The 19,785-nt window shown below is 44.6% G+C and overlaps 1 protein-coding gene across 1 annotated transcript in view; it reads right to left on the bottom strand.

Moving 5' to 3' along the window:
- LOC137095262 (cation channel sperm-associated auxiliary subunit gamma-like) overlaps positions 1-19,785 on the bottom strand; it is an 85,413-nt gene that overhangs the window by 17,043 nt on the left and 48,585 nt on the right. Inside the window, exons 12-20 of the mRNA XM_067461715.1 lie at positions 12,087-12,134; positions 11,159-11,291; positions 9,293-9,404; positions 7,379-7,543; positions 6,271-6,389; positions 5,353-5,566; positions 4,003-4,065; positions 1,852-2,035; positions 132-259 (exon numbers count right to left, since the gene is read on the bottom strand). Of these exons, the coding sequence (XP_067317816.1) occupies positions 132-259; positions 1,852-2,035; positions 4,003-4,065; positions 5,353-5,566; positions 6,271-6,389; positions 7,379-7,543; positions 9,293-9,404; positions 11,159-11,291; positions 12,087-12,134 (1,166 nt within the window). The remainder of the gene's footprint in view (positions 1-131; positions 260-1,851; positions 2,036-4,002; positions 4,066-5,352; positions 5,567-6,270; positions 6,390-7,378; positions 7,544-9,292; positions 9,405-11,158; positions 11,292-12,086; positions 12,135-19,785) is intronic.

Genomic DNA, 19,785 nt, shown 5'->3' with positions numbered 1-19,785 from the left:
ACTGTTGACCCTGCCTGCACCACTCAAATGAACTTCAGATATAGCCACAAGAAGTTTACTACTCATACTGGAGCCCCCTCCTCTTGGCCCCATTCACACAGTTCATCTGGTGGGAATGGGGGGGACTTTACCTTATAGAGGATGGAGCCTCTGCTGATTAGTTCGTGCCTCTCTAGATCCGCATGAACATATTCCGGATGGGATAAAAGTATGGTGAGCCACATGTAGTTGAGAGAATTCTCTTCCGCCGTTTCCCCCACTAAAGGCAAAACGAGAGAAGGCCTATGACTCCACTACAACCCCTATGGTATATCTGCATTTTTAACACTGTGTATAGGTAAAGGTAGAGGTAGTCCCCTGACATTAAGTCCAGTCATGTCTGACTCTGGGGTGTGGTGCTCATCTCCATTTCTAAGCCGAAGAGCCAGCGTTGTCCGTAGACACCTCCAAGGTCATGTGGCTGGCATGACTGCATGGAGCGCCGTTACCTTCCCGCCGGTCTGACCTCACTACCTCTGAGGATGCTTGCCATAGATGCAGGTGAAACGTCAGGAGAAAAATTGCCTCCAGAACATGGCCATATAGCCTGGAAAAACCTACAACAATACCTGGCTGGTCTAAACAAATTCATGTCCCTAGGGCCAGATCAACTACATCTAAGAGTATTGAAGGAACTAGCGGAAGTTATTTCGAAACCACTGGCAATCACCTTTGAGGGTTCTTGGAGAACGGGAGAAGTCCCAGAGGAGGGCAACAAAAAGGATCAAGGGTCTGGAGAATAAGCCCTATGAGGAGCAGCTTAAAAGAGCTGGGCATGTTTAGCATACAGAAGAGAAGGCTGAGAGGAGACGTGATGGCCATTTATGAAAATGTGAGAGGAGGGAGCAGGCTTGTTTTCTTCTGCCCTGGAACGCAGAACAATGGCTTCAAACTACAGGAAAGGAAGAACATAAGGAAGAACTTCCTACCTGTGAGAGCTGTTCAGCATACTGCCATATAAAGTCCATATTATCTGCTTTGAACTGGATGAAAGTGCAAAAGCTGGGTTGCAGTTAAACATCAAAAAACCAAGACTATGGCAACCAGACTGATTGCTAACTGGCAAATAGAGGGAGAAAACATGGAGGCAGTGACAGACTTTGTATTTCTAGGTGTGAAAATTACTGCAGACACAGACTGCAGCCAGGAAATCAGAAGATGTTTCCTTCTTGGGAGGAGAGCAGTGACCAATCTCAATAAAATAGTGAAGAGGAGTGACATCACACTGGCAACGAAGGTCCGCATAGTTAAAGCAATAGTATTCCCCGTAGCAACCTATGGATGTGAGAGCTGGACCATAAGGAAGGCTGAGCGAAGGAAGATAGACACTTTTGAACTGTGGTATTGAAGGAAAGTTCTGAGAGTGCCTTGGACTACAAGAAGATCAAACTAGTCCATACTCCAGGAAATAAAGGCCAATTGTTCACTGGAGGGAAGGATATTAGAGGCAAAGATGAAGGACTTTGGCCACATAATGAGAAGTCAGGAAAGCTTGGAGAACAGAATGATGCTGGGGAAAATGGAAGGAAAAAGGAAGAGGGGCAAACCAAGGGTAAGGTGGATGGATGGTATCCTTGAAGTGACTGGCTTGACTTTGAAGGGACTGCAGGTAGCCACGGCTGACAGGGAACTCTGGCTTGGCCTGGTCCATGAAGAGCCGGAAGCGACTGAACGAATAAACAACAAATATAGCCATGCAGACTCATATTATCCACTTCAAAGCAGATAATGTGGATTCAGAAATTTGATTATATGGTAGTTTAGAAGGGGCCTGAGTGAGTCTCACATCTCTAATCTCCCACATCATCTTACTGCTCTGTTTGGTCGTCCGGAGGCTCAAGTACACAGAGAAGAGGAAAGTCTGCTCCTTGTCCAAGTAGATAGTTTTCGGCAGCAAATTATTGGGCATGATGTCGTAGATCTTCATATAGTTGGCCATGTCAACATAGATGCCTCCAGAAGATTTCCAATTGCTGGCCATGTAGTAGTAGTATTCCTGGAAAGAGTTGCATGTGATTGTAAGGAGGGATATAAACCATCCGATTCTTTGTATGTCTATAGCCACAGTAGTACCAATGCACACCTTCCCCTATTATGTGTTTGATAATAGATGTGCATATTTAATCTGCTGCTCCCTGCTTTGAGCCATATGGAGAGGTAGACAAAACATGTAGTGGTGAGTGAAATTTTAATCTCTGTGCTTTCATGTATGTAAATACAGGATTTAACATATATACAACCTGTCCAGAGGTTTAACCATTTCAGATCTGCCACAATGGATTTCCTCCTTTACTATTGTCCCTAGTTTAACTCGATGAAAGTAGAGATCAGAAGCAGGCTCTGGAATTGACTTTTCTGAATTTGCTATTTGCCTTAAAACCAGGAGATTTTACCCCCCCCCCCCCCCCCCCGGGGACTAAGGTACGGCTAAACTTAATATTCTCAGTGGGGAGGGGTTCACTGAAGAATGATTCTGTTATTGAACACCACTACCCCCACCCCAAATAAAAAAGGATTTATAGTTAGGGATTTTTAGTTTTCCAAGGGCAATAAGCCAGATATACAGTGAGCTAACCCTAACCCTTTTGTATAACCCCCCAGGCCTCCCCACCACCCCTAGACCTCTCTCTCTTCCCTCTATCAACTGTATTTTATTCCACTTTGATTCCTATAAAATGTGTTGTATTTTACTTCGGGGACAGAAAACATTAACCTTTACCTGACCTAGGTCAGGAGGCAAATTATCCTACAATTGTCTCACACTGGGGAATGGCCCTAGGTGTGGTTCAAGACAAAGGGGACTTTGGGTCATTGCCACATCCTTTGTCTGGCTGGTCTGGAAATAAGACACAATTATGCTTAGACGTCCAAAGCTAAGACTTAAAATCATGACAATGAACAAAATCTGGCTACCAGTATTAAAAAACTCAAAAATTACAACAGCAAAACAACAGAGAGTAAACAACCAGGCACATCAAATCACTCTCAACAAAAGATTCCCCCCAGGCACTTCCAAGCCATTAAATGCTAATCAAGGTGGTCAGTTGAAACATTCACACCTAGCTCCAGCAGACAAAAGTCCTTTGTCCCACCCTGGGACAATATATTCCACAGATATATAAACCCGTTTTCCTACTTCCAACAGACCTCACTACCTCTGAGGATGCTTGCCATAGATGCAGGTGAAACTTCAGGAGAAAATGCCTCTAGAACATGGCCATATAGCCCGGAAAAACCTACAACAACCCAAGACTTATATTTATCAATTCCAATGTTTATCCTTTTATATAATGTGTCTGTTTCCCAAGTTTAAATGTATAAACTGTGCTTTTATTCCGCCTTATTCTTAAATGTACTAAAATAAGAAACTAAACTGTATGACTCAAGCCAGTCAAGAATGCTTCTCAGTGTCAGGCAAAGAATATAACAAAATAGAGTGATAGCTCCTCAACAGGCACCTTTGTTTACCTAGCCAAGCCAAGACCTCAGAGATCAGCTTCCACTGTTCTCCAAGGTCTGGTTTTCATAATCCCATCATCCCCGCCCTGAACCCAGGCTGGTCTGGAAAGCCAGCATTCCTTAGAGACTCTGTTCCACTCAGAGAGCTTTCCTCACCTGGCTGGGAGGAGATTTCCAGCCATATCATCAGAGCTCAGCCAACCAGAAACAAAAGAGGGAGCATTCAAACTGAAACAATGGACCTTCTTGTATAAAAACTGTTGTGCGGAGCACATGCTCTCTTATGCTTGTAATTTTCAGAGCAGAAGCTCTGATATGCATCACATCTCGGCCAAAATGGAATAAAATGCCTCCTCTGTCTTATGCCTTTGCTTCACTGGTGAGTTTTTAATCTGGAACTTGGGGTTTTTTAAAATTATGGTTGGTATAGCTCACCAATCCAAACTCTCTCATTTAATTGTGGTCTAAATTCCATATCAATTCCCCAAGACTGGTTTTTCTTACTGCATCTTGTTTCTTGTTCTTCCACCAGCGCCAAGTGGGGTCATGGACTGGGTCAGCATAAGCCTAGCAAGATAACAAAAAAGAAAACTTGGTAAAGTACAGTTGGTAGAAAGAGAAAGAGAAAAGACCCCACCCAGGTACAAGAGCAGCCTCAGCCAGAAGGAACCCAGCATTATCTGTGACAGATGAACGGCTCTCCTGGCTGTGAGAGCCGTTCAGCAGTGGAACTTTCTGCCCCGGAGTGTGGTGGAGGCTCCTTCTTTGGAAGCTTTTAAACAGAGGCTGGATGGCCATCTGTCAGGGGTGATTTGAATACAATATTCCTGCTTCTTGGCAGGGGTTTGGACTGGATGGCCCATGAGGTCTCTTCCAACTCTTTGATTCTATGATTCTATGAGTAGCACAGAAGCCATGCCAGCGAAAGCACTGGAGACAGGAGGTTCTTGTGGGCTTGTGGTGGCCTCTGGTGGCTGATAAGAAGCAAGACACTGAGGCTCATCCACACTGACTATTTAAAAGCTAAATAGGTAACAAAAATGCCCCCAAAAAACCATGCGAAGGAAAGTGCTCTGTGATTTCTGCCATTACTATCTGGGCCTCAGAGTAGTTCCAGCATTTCCTATGTAATCATCTGCATACCGAAAGGCACTTTCTTCACTACTGGTTTGAATCTGCATTAATTGGTCAGTGCAGATGGGGCCTAAAAAGGCAATGGTCCTGGGCATTCTGCTGTGGACATGGCTTGTGGGATGCTGCCCTTAGGACAAGATGCTCAAATGCAGGCACATACAAGAGCCCCACTGTCATTGGAAAAGAAGACTTCCTTTTTTAAACTCCCAAAAGACCTCCAGAAAGTATGAATGCCGCCCATTGCTTGTTTTAATCCAAAACAGGAGAAGAAGGGTTGACATTCAAAGTGGGCCTCTTGGTCCTTTCAGTGGGAGGGACCTATAAATACATCTATAAATATGTAAATATTACACAAGACCATCAAGGCCAAGGAGCGTCTTCTGTTTTCAAATTGGAAACAAGTGTTTCCCAAGCTTCAAATGGATGTCCCAGATTCCAGGTGAGAAACTAGGGGCTGCTCACTTCTGCAAGCTTTCAGCCCAAGAATGACACACAACAAGGGCAGAAAAAATTAGGGTTTGGAAACTGAGAGAGGAGAGGCATTTTCATTCTAGTCAGTGGAGATTTCCATGACCTCTTCCTGCACTGAGGCCTGGATTCAATCTGATAATTCTAGGCCTTGTACCAGGAGTGGACGGGAGAAAAGCCTGATGTAAGTGAGCACAAGCCTGTGCATAGGGAAACCACTTTCTGAAGTTGACATCAAAAAACTGTCCTCACTCTGTGGTAAGCTGAATGCAGCTGTAGCAGTTGGTAGACCAGTCCCTGGTACACAATCAGCGACTTCTGGTCATAGAAGCCTGTCTTGACCATGATTTCCGGAGGCTTGACACGGTAATGCTCCATCCGAGTATAGCGCTGTGGGAACGGCAAGTCCACAAAGCGGACCACGGCAAATGGGCAACGGTGGGTGAATCTGATGTAGTCTATGCCACTGGGAACAAAGAAGCCAAGCCATCATTTATGGTTATTATTATTATTATTATTATTATTATTATTATTACTATTATTATTACCTGCCTCTTCTCGAGGCGGGTTACAGCATAATTGAAACACATAAACATTGTAAACATTCTTTAAATATACATATTATTTACATCTGACTATGAACTATTTCAATCTCACAAACTCAAGGAGAATTCTACCTCAAATGTGGAGGAAGGGAATGGCCCTCCAGAAGTACATGGACTGCAACTCCCATCATCCCTCAACCTGGATGTGTTGGATGGGGCCAATGGAGCTTGAAACCAAGAATACATGATGGGTCATACATTCCACATCTTTGACCCGATCCTTGACTGGAGTCCTTCGATCCAATGGAGTACCCAGCCATAGTCTGGGTTTAGACTTCACCTCACAGTGAACAACTTTCCCTGGGCACAAGAAAGTGCTGAGAACCATTGTGGAACAACTGACTGAGAGTGGTATTTCTGGCTAGCCTTGAAGGCCGTTTGTGTCTGAGCGAACGATGCTCTCTCGTCCAAAGACACTTTCAAATAAAGTGGAAGCAGGTGCTAGATCTGAGAAGCCATTCTCTGGACTACAACAATCTATATAGTCCATTGCCAGTAGAACTATTGCTGAGATGGTGGACAAGTTCAGAAACAATTCAGCCGCACCTTGTGCGCCACCACTCACTTGTGAGTCATCCATTTGTGAGGAGTGTTGATCACCTGGTCGTAGGTCAGGATATGATCCAGAGGGAATTTCCTCTTGATTAACTTTCCAGTGGTTCCAGGATCCTCCCTATAAACCAACTGAAAGAGAAGGGATTAAGAGCAGTTGATTCAGGCCTCTTCAACCCTCCCGCTGTTTGGGCCATCAACTCCCAGAAGTCCTTCAATGTTCAATGGTTAGGAATTCTGGGAGTTGGAGACCCAAAGAGCTGATCATAGAGAGAATCTAAGGGTTCCCAACATTCAAAACAATACAATATAATCCAAAACTCCTACTCTTTTTATTTGTCCAGGGACAGCAGAAGCAAGAGCAAGCATGCAGTCTTCTTGGGGCAGGCAACACATGTCCCCACCATTTCTTGGCCTCTCTCCCAATCCCTGTTAACACAAGTTGGGTCGGCGCAGCACTTGTTTAATGCGCTTTAGTGGGTAAATATTTACTGAGGGAAACAAAGAATGAAAAATGGAGAGATGTGAGCCCAGTATTTGTGATTTGATGACAGTGATCACTTGGCATTTGAGCTTAACAGGCTCAATGTGAAGATGCTTTCTGAGATATCCAAGGGCCACAGTGACAAGGAGAGGGCTGATCTCAGAATCAGCAAAAAGGGAACAGATGCGATAAGAGCAAAACTTCAGCTTGGCTCATACATATTCCAGCGCTGAGAAAAAGAGGCCGATGAAGACATGAGTTACAGTGCTCCATCCATAACATCTCTCTTCATTGTCAGATTTTCAGTATTTAGGTTCCTAGACCTCAGGCTATGATCATGAGAAGAAGGTGTCAAAGGTGCATCACTTGGTTACCAATAAAAGGAATGGAGTATATTAAGAGAGAGAAGGGCTGCAAAAATGGCTTTGGGAGAGCTGTCCCTCCACTGCCTTCCTCTGGAGTTCAGAGAGTGCCAGTTGATCAAGGTCCCTCGGTGGGTTTCTGTGGGCAAACCAGGGTCCGAAATTCTCATCGCCAAGAGTCCTGCTGCTATTGCTATCAGGACCCTCATGCTGTTTCTTACTACCGTCGCTCCCCTTGAACTTCCAACTGTCACAAACACACCGAAGACACCCACCTCTTGCATCCCATCCTTGTCAAAGAAAACCGTGACTATAGCTTGAGTGGCATTCAAGTCGTGATCCGGTGAGCCTTCCATCACTTGCAGGGTATTGTACACGGACCAGGCTTCAGACGGATATGCTCTTTTGATCTCTGTGCTGCTTTCACTCATAACCCAGACCTTGAATTGAAGGGTGGGGAGAGAGAGAGAAATGCACAACTAAAATCTCTTTCTGGTTGACATTTATTTTAATCCCCCCATCCCCTCCATTCTTTTTTTGCCGGAGTCACTGATAGAAAAAAGAAATGCAACAAATGACATCATGAGTAACAGAACAAAGGTCATACTACAAAATATAATTTAAAACCTTAAAAATAATATAAAATTAAATATTAATGGTTTTAAAATAAAAATGATTTTAAATGTTTTGTTGTTGTTGTTTATTTGTTCAGTCGCTTCCGAGTCTTTGTGACCTCATGCACCAGCCCATGCCAGAACTCCCTGTCAGTTGTTGCCAGCTGGGAAGACATTCAAATCAGTATGTTTTGGGCAGCAGGCCTTACCTTTGCAAAATAGCATTCCCCCAGTTGTAGAATATCTTACTGAACGTATTCAGAGCTAATTAGACTGAGATGAAAATAATGGTCCAGATATTTATTTAAAGCATTTATATTCTGCCCTTCTCACCCTGAAGGAGGCTCAGGTGTGATCACAGAACAAATACAGGCAAACATTAAATGACGTTAGACCAGTGGTTCCCAACCTTTTTTTTTTTACCAGAGTCCACTTGACCAGTAACAGTGCCCACTTTGACCTAGGCTCACTTGACTAGGGCCCACTTTGGCCAGGGTCCACTTTGACCAAGCCCACTTGACCAGGGCTCACCTTAACCAGAGTCCACTTTGACCAGGGCCCACTTTAACCAGTGCCTACTCGGCCAGTGCCCACTTTAATCAGGGCCCACTTTGACCAGGGCCCACTTTAACCAGTGCCTACTCGGCCAGTGCCCACTTTAATCAGGGCCCACTTGACCGGGGCCCACTTGACCAGGGCCCACTTTGACCAGGTTCCACTTGACTAGGGCCCACTTTGGCCAGGGTGCACTTTGACCAAGCCCACTTGACCAGGGCTCACTTTAACCAGGGTCCACTTTGACCAGGGCCCACTTTAACCAGTGCCTACTCGGCCAGTGCCCACGACCAGGGCCCACTTGACCAGGGCCCACTTTGACTAGGGCCCACTTGACCAAGGCCCACTTGACCAGAGACCACTTTGACCAGGGACCACTCTCCAACATTAGTACCAAAAGGGGCGGGGCTGGTTAGCTCTGCGGAAAGGAGCAAAAATAAATAAAATAAAATAAAATAAAATAAAATAAAATAAATAAATAAATAAAATAATAATAAAATAAAATAAAATAAAATAAATAAAGAGGAAGGAGTTTCACAGACTGGATTTTTGTTCTCAGGTTGAGAACCACTGCGTTAGACATTCAGGACAAACAGGCAGATAGACGTAGGTGTCTCAGCATTTTTCCAACTTTGGCATCCTGGAGATTATGCTCAGTTCTATGACAATGAGCCTTTTTTTGCTCACAGACTTTCCTCCTGGTCTTTGATAGCCAGCCTTTTTTAAATGGTGCCATAAATTACCTCCCCGCTTATTTTATTTTAATTCCTCTACTCATAGCTACAGCTGTTTTCAAACTCCTTAAGTGGACAGTAAGCTGGGCTGAAGGTTGGGTGCTCACCCTGACCTGGGCTTGAACTCCCAACCTTTTGGTTGGGAAAGATCTATTGCTACTGGTAATTAACCATCTGTGCTAAAGCCCAGTCCACGCAAACAGGATCATTTATTAACAACAGACTACACTCAAGAAATAGTTCCAAGCCAAATCACTTCTGCAGAAGGGAAAATAAATGCACGTACCTCATTTGCGTCTGTCACAAAAGCAATGTGGCCAGTAAAGGACATAACAAAATATTTGATAGGAGAATCGCCCGGAAAGTTAGACAAATATATGTAGCTCACCATGTCATTGCTGTCAAGAAAAGACAAACAAAATAAGTTCAAAGTCAATCAAAAAAAGTTCATATTACTGTGGGGGGTTTTTTTTTTTATTTAAATGGCTCAAGTAAAGGATTGTTGTTATGTGCCTTCAAGTCCTTTCTGATTCACAGTTCTTTTCTCCTGCCCTGGAGACTAGTCAGGGGTGCTGTGGTTTTTAGTTTCGAATATGTTTTTATGGGTTTTAACTGATTTTTAAAAATACCAATGATATTTCATTCTTTTTTAATGTTTGTATTTTCAATTGTATGGAAATGTTTTTAATGTAAGCCACTTTGAGTCTCCTGGTAGAGAGAAAAAGCAGGATATAAATAATAATTATTATCATAATAACAATCATAATCATAACACAAGCCAAAAAGTATTTTTCATCAGATATGATGTTAGATCATTCTTATAGAGGTTTTTTGTGCTGAATTCAGATCTGCATTTTTTCTCTATCATGGATAAGTTTTGTGATGAGACTAATAAAATAGAATCTAATTGATATTAGTACATAAATGCATGAATTATTCGATTAGCTTCAGCGCAAAAGCTAAAAGTGATAGAGAAAAAATATAGGTTGCTTACCTGTAAACATAGTTTCCCAAGTGGTCACCTGTGAATTTGCACATATGGTTAATTCCTGAACTCTATATATTATAGTTAGTTCTTATAATCCGATGCAGCCTGCGCGAGCACAAGAATTAACCATATGTGTAATATTCACAGCTGACCACGAGGGGAAAATAAACACATATCTGAATTCAGCACAAAAAACCTCTATAAGAATAACCTAAAATTATATCTGGTGAAAAATACTATTGGCTTGTGTTACACGAATATGATGCAAAATATGCAAACTTTACAGTAGTCTGCTGTAATGTACCATTAGCCATATTTTAAAAAGTTGATATGATGGGGAAAAAATAAAGACATATTTAAAATCAGCATTAAAATGGATTTAAACTGTGTCACTCTCATTTCTGATGATTTGATTTTTTTGGCTTGTGCAATAGGACTTGGAGGAATGGGTTCAAATTACAGAGAAGAGATTCCTCCTGAACACTGGGAATAACTTCCTGACCGTAAGAAGAGCTGTTCAAGAGTGGAACTCACTGCTTTGGAGAGTGGTGGAGGCTCCTTCTTTGGAGGCGTTTGAACAGAGACTGGATGGCCATCTGTCAGAGGTGATTTGATTGTGTTTTTCCTGCATGGTAGAATGGGGTTGGCCTGGATGGCCCCTGGAGTCTCTTCCAACTCTTATTATTCTATGATTCTAAGGCTAAACTATCACGAGGCTTTCTTGGCAAGAGTTGTTCAGAGAGAGGGAAGGGTTGCACTTGCCTCCCTCTGAGGTTGAGAGAGTGTGACTTGCCCAAAGTCACCCAGTGGGTTGCCATGGCCAAGCAGAGATCTGAACCCTGGTTTCAAGTCATAGTCCAAAACCACTAACCCAAGCTGATTCTAAAGGGGAAAAATTACAGAAGACTCTCCTCTCATAATTCTACCTCCTATTGAACTAAAGGTCAGCCATGAGCCTAGAGCAGGGACTGGGACTGGCTCTAGACAAACATGTTGGGGTCTGCAGGACAGGAGTGTGAAGCCACAGCCACGTGGATGGGCTCCCCACTATGACTGCAGCCTTCATTTGAGAATATTATTCCTGCAACTCAGAAAAGGATCAAGGTACAATATGGAAATGGGAAGCCACCTGAGATCACATTGAAATCAGGCAGTAGGCCTTACCTTTGCAAGATAGCATTCCCCCAGATGTAGAATATCTTACTGAAGGGGTTGAAAGCCAAACCTCTGGGGGTGAGGAATCGACTAGTATATTGCTCTGTCCCCAGCAACAGCACGTAACCTCTGTCTGAGACAGCTAAGGGGAAAAGACAACAACAACAAAGACAAGGAGCCACAAAAGTCTTGCAGTGCAATGAGTTACAGAGGACAGCAAGGGAGTGGGAGAGATGCAGCGGAGGGGACACTGCCTTCTCCCACAGTGTTGGGCAATTTCAAAAAGGAAACTGAATTTCCAAAGGAAATCTGCAACAACAGCAACAGTGGTTTAGCAGATCAGAAGCTTCTTGTGCCAGCACTAGAGCAAATGAGCTTCGGCAATTCAGGAGCAGAATAAAGCTTTAAAAAATTGTAAAACACTTCATTCAAAGAACGACATTTCTAGATAGGAAAGCAAAGGGCCTGGCTATCTAAATCAGAGTGGACATCTTGTCTCTCTCCATGCTCACAGAAGAACTAAATGGAGGACTCCAGGGCTTGCCATGTGCTCAAGAAAAAGAGGTGTGTCCCTGAGAAGTATCAGTCTAACAGTCAGGGGATAGGAGGAGAAAACAGGCTGATAGGCAGGCCAATGGGGAAGGGCTTTCCCTGCCAACTAACCCACCAGCATTATCTATTTCCTTAATGAGGACCATAAACTTGTGCAGGATGTGGTTGAGTTCCAACACTCTCAATACGTCAGACATTTTTTGAAACAAGAGCATTATCAGGCACCCAATGTTCAAATCTCTCCTACCCACCCCACCCCGAATACAAACAAGTGATTGCAACAATTTTTGATCCTATATGATCTGCAGGGAGGGTGTCAATGAACGTAAAGTCTTTTAAATGTAACAATAGACTCTGACCTGTCACGAAATGCCGTGGTTCTTACCTCTCGGTATATATTTAGGGATGGTATAAATCGGCTGAAAACGACCACCTGAACATTGAATAGAGAAAAGCACAATAAGATGTGCAATAAAGACCCAAATGTGTTGCCTGTACTTCAGTCACCAGCTGCTTCTGGGATCTTTGAGTCCTTCCCAACCTCATGTTTTATACCTTCTTGCTCAATGTACACATACACCTTTGCTCCCTTACAGTTGCTGGAGAAATGAGAGGTTGCTTACCTGTAACCGTAGTTTCCCTAGTGGTGTGCTGTGAATTCGCACTATTGGTACTTCTGCGCATGCGCAGCATCGCTCCGGAATCTTCAGTTAGAATTTAAAAAGGATCGGCGGTTGGCCCCGCGCACACTCCCCCTAACATTATAAATAGCCCGCGGCTGGCTAACCGCCTCCAGATCTCTTCCGCCGCTAATGCAGCTAGAAGGAGGAGGCATGACAAACTGCGGGGAGGATGGGCGGGGCCGTGCGAATTCACAGCACACCACTAAGGAAACTACGGTTACAGGTAAGCAACCTCTCATTTTCCCTACGTGGCTGTGCTGTGAATACGCACTATTGGTAGAAGACTAGCGAGCTACCCACCTTGGTTGGCGGGAGTCATGCCACCGCAGAAAAAAGCACTGCCCGACCAAATGCCGCGTCCTTCTTGGCCATCAGATCAAGTTTATAGTGTGACACAAACGTCAGCGGCGTAGACCAGGTGGCAGCTCGACAAATGGTATCCAAGGGTACACCTTTCCAAAACGCTGTCGTAGCAGACACTGCTCTCGTGGAGTGTCCCTTTACGCCAATAGAAAGCTCTCATCCAGATTTCTGGTATGCCAACTTGATCACAGAGACTATCCATGATGACAGACGTTGTGACGATACAGGGAGGTCACAGGTATCCTTCCTGTACTTAACAAATAATTTTGGCGTTTTCCTTATGTCTTTTGTTCTACTGAGGTAGAAAGCCACTGCTCTGCGTACATCCAGCAAATGAAGACTACGTTCCAAAGGGGAGGTTGGATTCCGAAAGAAGGCTGGGAAAATAATCTCTTGGGACATATGAAAACAAGACGCCACCTTGGGAAGAAAGGAAATGTCTGTGCGGAGCACAACCTTATCTTTATGGAACCGGAGGTATGGTTCATCTGATCTAAGTGCGCAAATCTTACTAACACGTCTGGCTGATGTTATCGCCACTAGGAAAGAAGTTTTCCAAGAGAGATGCGAAATATCGCATGTGGCCATAGGCTCATACGGTGGACTTTGAAGAGACGAAAGCACAACCTCCAGGCTCCACAAAGGGATAATTGGGACAACTGCTGGCTTAACATTCCCGAACCCTTTAAGGAAGAGCTTGACTAAGTATTCTGAAAAGAGGGAAGGCATTCCTTCTTTCCTTCTATACCACGATATGGCCGCCAGGTAACGTTTCAGGGATGAGAGAGATAAACCTGAATCAGACAATGAAACTAAGAAATCCAACACCACCGAAATTGGCGCATTTACGGGGTCAAGCTCCCTTTCTTTCATAAACCGGGAATAACGTGCCCACTTATACACATATGAGCGTTGTGTAGACGGCTTTTAAGCTGCATCCAAAATAGCCTTAACTTGAGCAGACAAAGATAAGGATGAACCTAACTGTCTGGAACGATCCTCCAGGCAGTGAGTCTCAACATATGGGCATCCGGGTAATGAACCTGCCCGTCCTGTGAAGTTAGGAGGTCTATCCTGTTTGGCAGACGCCTGTATCTTCCTTTGGACATTTCTAGAAGAACTGAGAACCATGGTTGGCGAGGCCACCATGGTGACACTAGAATGCAGTTCCCTTTGTCCCTCCAAAGCTTCGAAAGAACCTTCGGAAGTAAAGGGAATGGAGGAAACGCGTAAAGGAAATCGTTGTTCCATTTGCATAGAAACACATCCCCTAGGCATCCCTGCCTCCGATTTGCTATTCTGCGGGCACAATAAAGGGGACATTTCGCATTCTCCTGTGATGCAAACAAACCTATTGTTGGAAGCCCCCAGATCTTTAAGATCGTACTGAGTACCCTTTGATTGAGGGACCATTCGTGGTTCGACATGGGGGATCTGCTTAATTTGTCCGCTAATACATTCTCCTCCCCTGGGAGGTGAACAGCCACTAGATGAATCTCTCTGGCTATGAACCACTCCCAGAGGTGCATTGTTAGGCTTGACAGAACCTGTGACCTTGTTCCCCCTTGTTTGTTTATGTAATACATTGTCGTTGTATTGTCCGTAACCACCTGCACTACTTTGCCTAACAACGCCATCTCGAAAGATTTTAACGCCTTTTCTATAGCGAGTAATTCCAGAACATTGATGTGGAATGCGGACTCCTCTGGAGTCCACACACCTTGGGCAGTCAGGCCCTCGAAATGTGCTCCCCATCCTTTTAAGGAGGAATCCGTCGTGACAACAGTGGACGGATCGGGATTTTGAAAGGGCAGGCTAGCAGTTACATTGTCTGGTTCCGTCCACCATAAAAGAGAGCGCCGCACTTCCTCTGGCATGCGAAACCGCACATGGGAGTTGTCCAGACCAGGGCGGAATACTGACAAAAACCAATTCTGGATGGGCCTGAAGCGTAATCGGGCATATGGCGTGACCGCAGTTGTAGACGCCATGTGCCCCAGCAATACTTGGATTTTCTTCGCAGACACCTTTCCTGAGCATAGAATTTGCGCAACCAGGGACTTGAGTGATGCAAATCGGTCCTCTGGCAGAAACGCCTTTTGTTGAACTGAATCCAAGACCGCTCCAATAAACTGAATCTTGTGAACAGGTAGTAGATGTGATTTTTCTCTGTTCACCACGAGACCTAAGGACTGGAGAAGAGAGAGTGTTGAGTCTATATGCACATGCAGGCGTTCACGTGATCTAGCCACCAAAAGCCAGTCATCTATGTACAGGTAAACCGTAATGCCCCGAGTTCTGAGGTGAGCAGCGATCACCGCCATGCATTTTGTGAAAACACTGGGGGCTGTAGTAAGGACAAACGGCAAAACATTAAATCTGTAAGCTTTGTCTTCAACCATAAAGGCGAGATATTTCCTATGATGTTCAGCCATAGAAATATGAAAATCTGCGTCCTTTAAGTCAATGGTTGAAAACCAAACATCTTTATTAAGAAGAGGAAGGATCATAGAGAGAGATACCATACGAAATTTCTTTGTATCAATGTACATGTTCACTCCTCTTAAATCTAAAATTGGACGCAGGCCACCTCCTCTCTTAGTTACCAAAAAATAACGGGAAAAGAAACATTCATTAAACATAGAACGGTCAACACGGGAAATTGCTCCTTTAGCTAAGAGAGTTTTAACTTCTTCCAGCAATGCTGGAGACTCTGGATTAGTTTTTAAATGGCCCAATGGGGGCAACGAAATAAACTCTATGGAATAACCTTCCTCAACAATTTGGAGGAAACCACCTATCAGTGGTAATTGCAGCCCAGGCCTGCGCAAATGGTTGAAGTCTATCCTTGAACCAAACGCAACTAACGGGTTCAGGAGATTCAGGCACAGTATCCCGGAGACAGTGGATATTAGAAACAGAGGGGTCGTCAAAGACGACGTCTCGTATTACCTGCAGTTTTAGCCTTAGTTTGGTATGGTTGATACCTGGACTTTGTATTATAATTTTGTTTCCGGCCAAATTGGAATTTTCATAGGAAGGTTTTCCGCCAACAAACGGCTCTCTTCCGATAATGTGAAGGCACGAAACCATGCATGGCGCCGTATGGCCGTGGTAGAGGCAAGAAGCTTGCCAGATGTCTCAGCCATATGTTTGGCAGTCTTTCTGGAATCTAGAAAGAACAAGGGCTTCTGCCTGAAAGGTCTTAGGAAGACGTCAGTCTTCAGCCGGTAGAAGATTGATATAGGGTAGCATTTTGTTCCAGAGAAAACTCTGGTATCCGCTCAAATAGGTTGCATAATGAGCCATTCTGGCAAACAATCCCGCAGCCACATGTACTTTTTTCCCAAGGGAGTCAATTTTTTTGCCCTCCTTATCCGGTGGTGTTATAGAATACTTTTTAGGTCTTTTCGACCTAGCTGCCTCCGCCACCACTGTATTTGGTATTGTGGGATGGGCAATCCAACTCGCTACTGATAAATCAGCTTTATAAAGAAGATCAACCCTCCTAGGAATAGCAGGAGCAGCCGATGGAGACATGTCGGGAACTTTAGTTAACTTTAACAAATATGGAAGAGTTGGAAGTAGTGTGGATGGGGAATTGTCTTGCTCCTCAGATGGATACATAGGATCATCCACTGTGGAGACTGGTTTTGGAGCCGGAATGTCCAAGGCAGTTATCATTCTTCCAATCATTTGTGCAAACGTGTTATAGTCCTCTGCACGGTTGGCATTGGAGACCTGATCCTTCTCTGCATTTGGAGAGTCTATCATTTCCATCGAAGAATCTGATTCCCCATCATCAAGTGGAAGTTGGTCTTCAGAAATTGATGGCAGTGGTGTATCTCTTTGAGTATAGTAAGTTCCCTGGTGTCTATGACCTAATCGTACAGGGAAAGTCTCTTGTCTTTGCAACTGTCTGTCTGTCTGTCTGTCTGATCTACAGTCTGTTTTACCATATCTAGAATGGTAAGTATCTTCTTGGTTTGGGGAAACTGGTGGACCACAGTAGATAAATCGCCCTTGGGGGGTTATCTCATAGACTCCTGGGTGAGGAAGAGAACGTCTTCTATCACTTCGATCCCCCCAACGGGAGGATCTTGCAGATGAGGCTGATTTTGCTCTGTGTGCGCGCGCACGCCTGCGCTTCCTTGCAGAGCATGAGGAGTCAGAGTACGATGTAGATGGAGAGGAGGAGGAGGAGTCACTGGAGCTCGAGCCTCGACGCCCCCTCTTGCTGTTCTGTGAGCGCGAAGGAGTGCGTGCTCAGCGCTGTGTCAGGGCTTCAGCAACAGGCATTCCCGATGTGGAGGGGAGCGTTGCTAAGGACGCCCGTCCCGGCTCCTCCCCTGAGCCTGCAGCTTGAACTATAGGAGGAGCCGGTGCCGAGAGCGTCGGCATCGGGGGCGTCATGGTGTCCTCCTGCGCACGCGCGGGGCATGTCTTAGCCGACCTCAGCTCCCTTTCGGTTTCAGTTTCCTCCTGTGCTCGCACGGGGCAAGCGGAGGTCGATGCCGGCTCAGTTCCAGCATTGAAGCCACGTGGCGGGGTCTCTTTTCCTTCTCAAAAGGAGAGACCAATTGGGAAGTCGCGGCCTCGGATCCTGCCGTTTTCGGGAGCTTTGCCGAGGCCGCTTTACCCTGAATAACTTTCTTCCTTTTGAACTTTTTAAGTGTTGTAGTCTGGACCGCCATCTCAGGTAAGAGTTTTTCTTTGTTTTGTGGTATATCAGGGAGAAGAGCCCGTTCATAAAGGGCAGCTTTTAAACGAATCTCCCTATTCTTTCTTGTTTTAGGGGTGAAGGACTGGCAAATAGAGCATGCCTGTGATAAATGTCCTTCACCCAGGCAGGCGATGCACAAAGAATGCGCATCGTTATCTGGGAAATTGCTCCGGCAGGCAGAGCAACGCTTAAATCCTTTAGTATTGGACATATTAAATAAATTTCGATTTTTGAAATAAAGAAGATCCGAGCTGCTGTCTTTAGCGCAGATGAAGAGATCTGGAGGCGGTTAGCCAGCCGCGGGCTATTTATAATGTTAGGGGGAGTGTGCGCGGGGCCAACCGCCGATCCTTTTTAAATTCTAACTGAAGATTCCGGAGCGATGCCGCGCATGCGCAAAAGTACCAATAGTGCGAATTCACAGCACAGCCACGTAGGGAAATTGATTTGATGACTCTTTGAATTGTTCCCCTTCCCCATCTTTGAAAGATGCAAGGCAGTCGATTTACAGGGTAAATGAGTGCCATACGAATGCCACGAAGTTGTGAATACCAGCTCAAACCATTGGTCCATCCAATCCTGAGATACTCACTGATGAATGTCTGCCTTTCTGTACCTTGTTCTACTAAATGGATCTATCTTTTGGTCATCCCAAGGTCCAGCAGAGATGTTCTCCACATTCCTAATCAGTTCCATCTCAATGTGATGTCGAAGGCTTTCATGGCCGGAATCACTGGGTTGCCGTGAGTTTTTTGGGCTGCATGACCATGTTCTAGAAGCATTCTCTCCTGACATTTCATATGCATCTGTGGCTGGCATCTTCAGAGGTTCTGATGGCAGTGAGGCAAGTGGAATGAATATATAACTGTGGAATGTCCAGGGTGGGAGAAAGAGCCCTTGTCTGTTTGAAGCAAGTGTTAATGTAGCAACGAGCAAGCTTGATTAGCATTGAGTAGCTTTGCAAAGTCAATCAGTGAGGGTATTTGCATAGAGGTAGCCTGGATGTTGTGCCTGAAGGCACTCCTTGTTCGGGCGGCGTTCACTGGCACTTGATTGTTTGCTGTCTAGAATTCCCCTATTTTTGAGTTGTGTTCTTTATTTACTGCCTTGATTCTGGTGTTTTTTTAATACTAGTAACCAGATTTTGTTCATTTTTGTGGTTTCCTGCCTTCTGTTGACATTGTCCATATGCTTATGGATTTCAATAGCTTGTCTGTTTTTTTTAATGATGGTTTTTTAAGTGATCGAGCATTTCTGTGTTCTCAAATAATATTCTGTGCCCAGGTTGGTTAGTCAAGGCTTCTGCTATAGCTGACTTCTCTGGTAGAACTAGTCTAGAGTGCCTTTCATGTTCTTTGATTTGTATTTGGGCAATGCTGCATTTGGTGGTTCCTACGTAGACTTGTCCACCGCTGCATGCTATACAATAGACTCCTGCAGTGGTTAGAGGATCCCTCTTATCCTTTGCTGAACGTAGCATTTGTGGAATGTTTTTGGTGGATCTGTAGATTGTTTGTAGGTTGTGTTTCTTCATCATCTTCTCCATGTGGTCAGTGGTTCCCTTGATGTATAGCAAGAATACTTTTCCTCTGGGTGGGTCTTTGTCTTGACTCTACTGGCTTGTTCTTGCTCTTGCAGCTCTTCTGATGCCTGTGATAGAGTCTCCATTGGCCTGTAGAGCCCAGTTTAGGTGGTTCAGTTCATCTTGGAGGAGGTGGACTTTGCAGATCCAGTTCACATGGTCTACCAGGGCTTTAATTATGCTTTTTTTAACCTTTGTGATGGTTGGAGTATTTATGTAGGTATCTACCAGTGTGCGTACATTTTCTGTAAACTTTGTGGCCCACTTTTTGATTTGGTTTGCAGATGATTCTACTGGTCAACTGGCCACTGAGAATGCTTGCCAAAGATGTAGGAGAAACATCAGGTGATAATGCTACTAGAACATGACCATACAGCCTGAAAAACTCACAGCAACCCAGTGATTTTGGCCATGAAAGCCTTCAACAACACATTTGAGATGGAACTGTTTAGGAATGTGGAGAACATCTGAGCTGGGATGTCCTTGGGATGACCAACAGATGGGTCCATTCAGTTAGTAAAACTTAAAGAGGTAAAGAAAGGCAGACATTCATTAGAGTGGGCGATTATAGACTAGATCAGGCATGGGCAAATTTTGGCCCTCCAGGTGTTTTGGACTTCAACTCCTAAAATTCCTAACAGCCTACCGGAGATGAAGTCAAAAACACCTGGAGGACCAAAGTTTGCCCATGCCTGGACTAGATGGACCAGTGATTTGAGCTGGTGTTCACAAC

This window comes from Anolis sagrei, chromosome Y (genome assembly GCF_037176765.1).
Source record: "Anolis sagrei isolate rAnoSag1 chromosome Y, rAnoSag1.mat, whole genome shotgun sequence".
Classification (NCBI taxonomy): domain Eukaryota; kingdom Metazoa; phylum Chordata; class Lepidosauria; order Squamata; family Dactyloidae; genus Anolis; species Anolis sagrei.
Note: the sequence above shows the minus strand (reverse complement) of the source record. Positions and strands in the feature narration are given on the sequence as shown.